The sequence below is a fragment of the Microtus ochrogaster genome, linkage group LG4 (genome assembly GCF_000317375.1).
Source record: "Microtus ochrogaster isolate Prairie Vole_2 linkage group LG4, MicOch1.0, whole genome shotgun sequence".
Lineage (NCBI taxonomy): Eukaryota > Metazoa > Chordata > Mammalia > Rodentia > Cricetidae > Microtus > Microtus ochrogaster.
This window is the reverse complement of record NC_022030.1, coordinates 2,827,892-2,833,420: the sequence shown is the minus strand read 5'-3', so window position 1 is coordinate 2,833,420 and position 5,529 is coordinate 2,827,892. Positions and strand designations below refer to the sequence as shown.

The window sequence follows — 5,529 nt, the reverse complement described above, 5'->3', positions numbered from 1 at the left end:
TCTCTCTCTCTCTCTCTCTCTCTCTCTCTCTCTCTCTCTCTCCCACACTGTCTACTCTTGCGGGCGGGGCATACAGTTATTGATTTCAGTGTATTTCAAAGGCAGTACCTAGAAATGTTCCCCAGATCAGTGTGTGTCTGCATACGCATGCCCTTCCTAAGGGCTCTGAGTCACCAACCTCAACCCCACCCTACCCCACACCCTCCCAGTTACTTAGTGCTGCACTGTGAGTTTTCTAAGCCTTGCTTCAGTTTAAAATGTCCACATATTTGCTGACAACTCCTTAACTTTGTCCAGCACCACGAAGCCAAGTCTCCTCAGGAAGGGAAAAGGGCTGGCTAAAACCTCTGAAGGCCATAGGCCTGATTTATGTCAAGTGTCTATCTAAAAAGGTTATCTTCCAGGTAGACATTAAAAACTTAAAATTTTAAATTACCACAGAATAATGATAGGCACATGCATTTACTGAGAGTAATTTTAATGTTTAAAAGAACATAATGCATTCGTCGAGGAGATATTTTAGAATCCCAGTAGAACACTACCAATAACGTCACATTTCTGCTTCTATTTCAGGCCTGTAGAACACTACAGCAACTGTTAAGTACTAACAACAAAGTCTAACAGCTATCATATCCACACATGCTCTTCCCTCTCTCAGTAATTTTGCTGTAACAGACTAACGATCAAATTTAAAGCTTTAGCTTCAATACTAAGAAAAAACTATCTTATTTCATTGGCAATTTGGAGAATAACTTTTCAATGAAAACTTTAGTTAAGATAAAAAAAATTGAAGGTGGGCATGGCTGTGCATACCTGTAACCTTGGCCTTGGGAGGTGAAGGCAGAAAGATGAGGAACTCAAGGCTATCTTTACACAGATAATCTATGCCTAGTTTAGGTTACATAAGACCTTGTCTCAAAAAGAGAAGAAATGATATTGAACAGATATTCAGTTTGACCCAAATGATATCAGAGGCTATCTGACCTCTGCAGGAGTCTATGTGACTAGTCTATCCATTTTCAAATTGTTCAGTTTTCGAAATTCTGTTTTAATATCCAGGAAGAAAATAAATGTTTTCCCAAAGAATCCAAAATTCTCAAAAAGAATAAAAATGAGTATCCATGCACAATGGTGAAGACACTAGAAAAACTGGTAAGTTGGAAGTGTTTTCCGGGCAGTTTTTAAGGATCTACAGTATTAAGACTAGCGCTCTCCCAGGTTGACTGTGTGCAATGGAGAAGTGTTGGAAATCAGTGAGAGGCTTGCTCAGTACTTTTCCAAAAAAGGGCCCACCTCCCCCACCCATCTCCAAAGTCGTGACCCTCCAGGACTCCACTGTGAAGTTACTCACTCAGCTTGCTAATAACAGGAAGAAGTCCACCCCAGGTGTGTAAATATTCAGCTCTGAATCCATCCAAGGAAAATAAGAGAGTAGGAGGTGAGTCAAACCTGGGAAGGAGAAAAAGAAAGCTGTGGAAAGAGGCAAAATGAAGACACATCTAATAAAGATGGCCTCTCCTTGGCTCTGCCATAGTGAAGGCTTCTCACTGAGGTCAGTGTGCAACTGGGATAGTCCAGAAAAATCAGCTGGAAGACTCAAGAGAATGCACTTATATGCACTTATATGTGTGTGCATATTTTATCATTGAGTAATTCACAGGCATGTATCCTCAATGGTACTTATAAAGGATCCATACCATTTTGAGCTACCACACAGAAACTTCAGCCATGGTTCATGCCATTCTGAAGTTTGGTCACGTGCCACTGCCACATTGTATGATTTTTATACATTCTAAGAAAAAAATTCGGGAGATAGCCTTGCCTTCACTACATTTTCCCCTTTAATATTTTTCTCAATGAACCTCTGCCTCCTCTTCATCAGTCATAAAACATACGTTAGAGTTAGACTTCTGTTGCTGTCTTTTCACAAGCTGAAGATCAAACCCAGCTCCTCACTCGTGCTTGGCAAGTGCTCTCCCACTAAGCTGCATCCCTGGCCTTATTCAGTTTTTAGGTTCAATATATTTTAAAGAGATAAGTAGATGATGCAGAAGCTTGAGAGGCATTGTATTCATCTGTTTGAACAATGAAATGATTTACAGCTAGGAATGTTCAAACAGGAGTTCACAGAGAGAGACACAGGAGATGTGTGACACAGAAAGCCAAAGAGAGAATAAAACACTACATGCATCAGGTGTACTTGGCAAAACAGAATAGCTATGGATTCCCAAAAGAGTCATGGCTCAGAAATGGTGTTGCTTCAGGATTGCGGGCAGATGGTAGGAAAGGTGCGAGATTAGATAACAGTGAACACACTTCCCACAGACAGTTTCTCAGTGCTTTAGAACCTGAGAGCAAATGCATCCTTTATCTTGGCTTCTCAACCTTCCCATTTTCACCTCACACCCAGACCTAAAAGGGGGCACAGCCAAGGACGAGCTTTGCTCTACAGCATCCAGTAAGTACTCCTGAAAACATAGCTCTCCTGGGAGAGTGATTGCAGGTGACTGTGTATCGTGTCAGCCAAAGCCCACAATTATGTCAATCAACAAGAAACATACGAGCGGGTTAGTAGACCACCAGGTAAATACACTGACATGAAAATCCCCAACAGCTCTAAACGATGGCAGGAGTTGTGTTTTCTGCTAAAGGGCTTAAATTACATTTTCAAACAATGATCAACGTTTAGAAACAGAAGTATCAGCAAGTCTAAATTTTAGTACATTAAGAAAACAAAAACAAACAACTTAGAGAGGAGTTTCCTTTTTATAAAAAAAAAAAACTTGTGATGAGGAATTACTTAGATTAGGTTTAGCCTTTATTGTCATTACTACTGTTTCAAACCAAAAAGTTGTATGATAAAATAAATTACATACATGAGCAAAATAAGCAAAAATATAGGTTTAATGTGTTTTAAAGTTTAGAAGGCATTATTTTGTACTGGCAAAAAAATGTATTTCTTAACATAAATAGTTCAAAAAGAACACAGATGAATTATAAAACTCATGGAACTTCCTCTCATAGATGTGTTATTTATTCAAAAATGTATGCAATTTTAAAACAACATTAAAAGAACTGCGATTTGCTACAAGTTCAACATGAAAATCCCCACAAAGAAGCCAAGATGCTTGCATCGAAACCTTCCAAACACTACACCACTAGCAGTCAAGGATGACAGATGATGTATTCCTGGTCTGTTTCTTTCTACCAGCTTCAAGAGTCAGGGTCAAACCACGGTCCTCTGCAGAACTATTAGCAAATACAAGGTCTGGGGAAAGCTAATGTTTTATCAGCCAATGATTTATTGCTATTTTAATCTTAATTTAGAAAGAAAACAAGGCCCTTCTAAAAAAGGGAAAATATGTGTGTGTCTCAGAACATGAGCTTACTCTGCTGGACACTGCGGCGTATCGATGTTTTCACATGCTTCTTCTACCCAACTTTTCTTCTCTGGAACATTTTCAAAAAAAAAGAAAAGAAAAATTAGTGAGCACACTTGATAACGGCAGGAACGAAATGTTTATCAGACACAGCAACATAGCATCCCCAAAGCAAAACAAACAGACATCATGAGGCATGGGCAGTAGAGAAATAGCATGAATACAGAGTGTTATTCTGTTTCCAAATAACAGTTCTCACCAGGGAGAAACCAAAATGCATAACCTGAAGATTAAAATATACTACTCATCCCTCTGTCTCCAAATATTCTGCACCCATGGATCCAACCAACTGCAGGTTAAAAATATCTCTGAATTGCATCTGAATTGAACATTAATAGTTTATTTCCTAAGCGGTGCCATATATACAAACTGTTTATATAGCACTTGCATTTGATTGGCACTGTATGTAATTAGACAGCACTTGAGGTATGGGTGATGATATGTACAGATTCTGTGAAAATGCTATGTTGTTTAATATCAAAGGACTTAGTGTCAGAGGACTGGAGCATGCTCATGGGTTCTTCGACTTGTTTCCATTAGATACAGGGACAGCTAAGTCATTTTTGTGAGAACTGAGATGTTTCTTTTTTCTAAGTATTAATATTTTCAGGCAGAATTTATAACCTGTCCCAGCCACGCTACAAAATTGGGACTTTGGTGTCTTAGTTCCCTTATATTTAGAGTCAGGTTCAAGAAACCTTATAATTCTTGAACAAAACATTATTCAAGATATTTGGACGCTGTGTGAAAACGTATTTATGTGATTGGTAGTAATTGGGAAGGCCAATATCTAGGCAGGAGGTATAGGTGGGACTTCTGGAGACAGAGAGGACTCTGGGAAGAAGAAGGCGGAGTCACCAGCCAGACAAGGAGAAAACAGCATGAGCAGTATAGAGACATGAGGTAATGAGCCACACAAGAGAATGTAGATCAAAATAGATGGGTTAAAGTTTTAAGAGTTAGTGGGACAAGCCTAAGCTACCACCATGCTTTCATAATTAAGAATATGTCTCCATGTCATTATTTGGGAGCTGGTGTTACAGAGAAAGACTCGTTACAAAACAAAGTACTGTCAGCATCCTTCAAAGTAATTTTCAATGTCTAAAGCCATTCCACCCTAAATACACGTGATCTCATCAAATCAATTTTGTACCAGACTCTGCTCTCTTATTACAAGGAAACCTGGGACATAAAGGTCAGCCAGATCTAAAAGAGGATCCTTACACAAGTACAGTATTAAGTATGAAGGTACTATCTAAATGGAATGTGGAGGGTGGCAGGAATAAAAAGTAAAATGGCTGCAGATAAAAAACAAGTCAACCATGTATAGACAGTAACTCTCATTAAACCAGATGACAAATTACACATTCTTAATCCCTGTATACATTTGGACCATTCTGGAATAATAGCTTTTACAAGTCATTTTCGGCAAATATAACCAGTCCATCAATACAACTGATACTGTACTGGAAAGAAATACAGTTGCTGGTATAAAAGACAGTGCCAATCAAAAGCCCCCGTAAGCCCCTGGAAGACGCCAGGCTCCCGGAGAGCCCGCATGGGGAAGCCTGACCTCTGCACACAGAGCTGTAGTTGATGCAGCAGTCATTCTGAGCCTCGCAGTCGTCTGAACAAGAACACACGAACCTGGACAATCTCTTCTCGCCGCACCTGAATTTGTTGCAAGTCCATATGTGCACTAGAAACCAACACCAAAGGAATAGATACACTTGCAGTTCAAATTCAACACATCCATAGAATCATCACCAATCATCAGGACAGGAGGCTGAGGGCCAAGGACATAGTTCATAACTAAGTCCCAAGATTCTGCCTCCACTTAGCCACTCTGAACTAATGCTGGCAAACGCTGCCATTATTATTTCACTAGAAACCCTAGATTTCATCATTATTGCACAAATATAAGAAAATCTTGGCTGGCCCCAGTAGTGATTGTCAGGGTTCTCAAAGTTTAATCTAAAACCATGAGCCTATAATTCACGACCCTAGAGAAGCTAAATAAGAAGGTGAATCCAAAGACAAACATATAGGCATCCTCCTGAATATTAACCTTCATCAGGCGATGAAAGGA

General features: G+C 39.5%; 1 protein-coding gene across 1 annotated transcript in view; it reads right to left on the bottom strand.

Annotated features, from left to right (window-relative positions):
• The window catches only part of Enpp1 (ectonucleotide pyrophosphatase/phosphodiesterase 1), a 65,569-nt gene that overhangs the window by 28,588 nt on the left and 31,452 nt on the right, over positions 1-5,529 (bottom strand). Inside the window, exons 4-6 of the mRNA XM_013351446.2 lie at positions 5,014-5,139; positions 3,390-3,450; positions 1,352-1,449 (exon numbers count right to left, since the gene is read on the bottom strand). Of these exons, the coding sequence (XP_013206900.1) occupies positions 1,352-1,449; positions 3,390-3,450; positions 5,014-5,139 (285 nt within the window). The remainder of the gene's footprint in view (positions 1-1,351; positions 1,450-3,389; positions 3,451-5,013; positions 5,140-5,529) is intronic.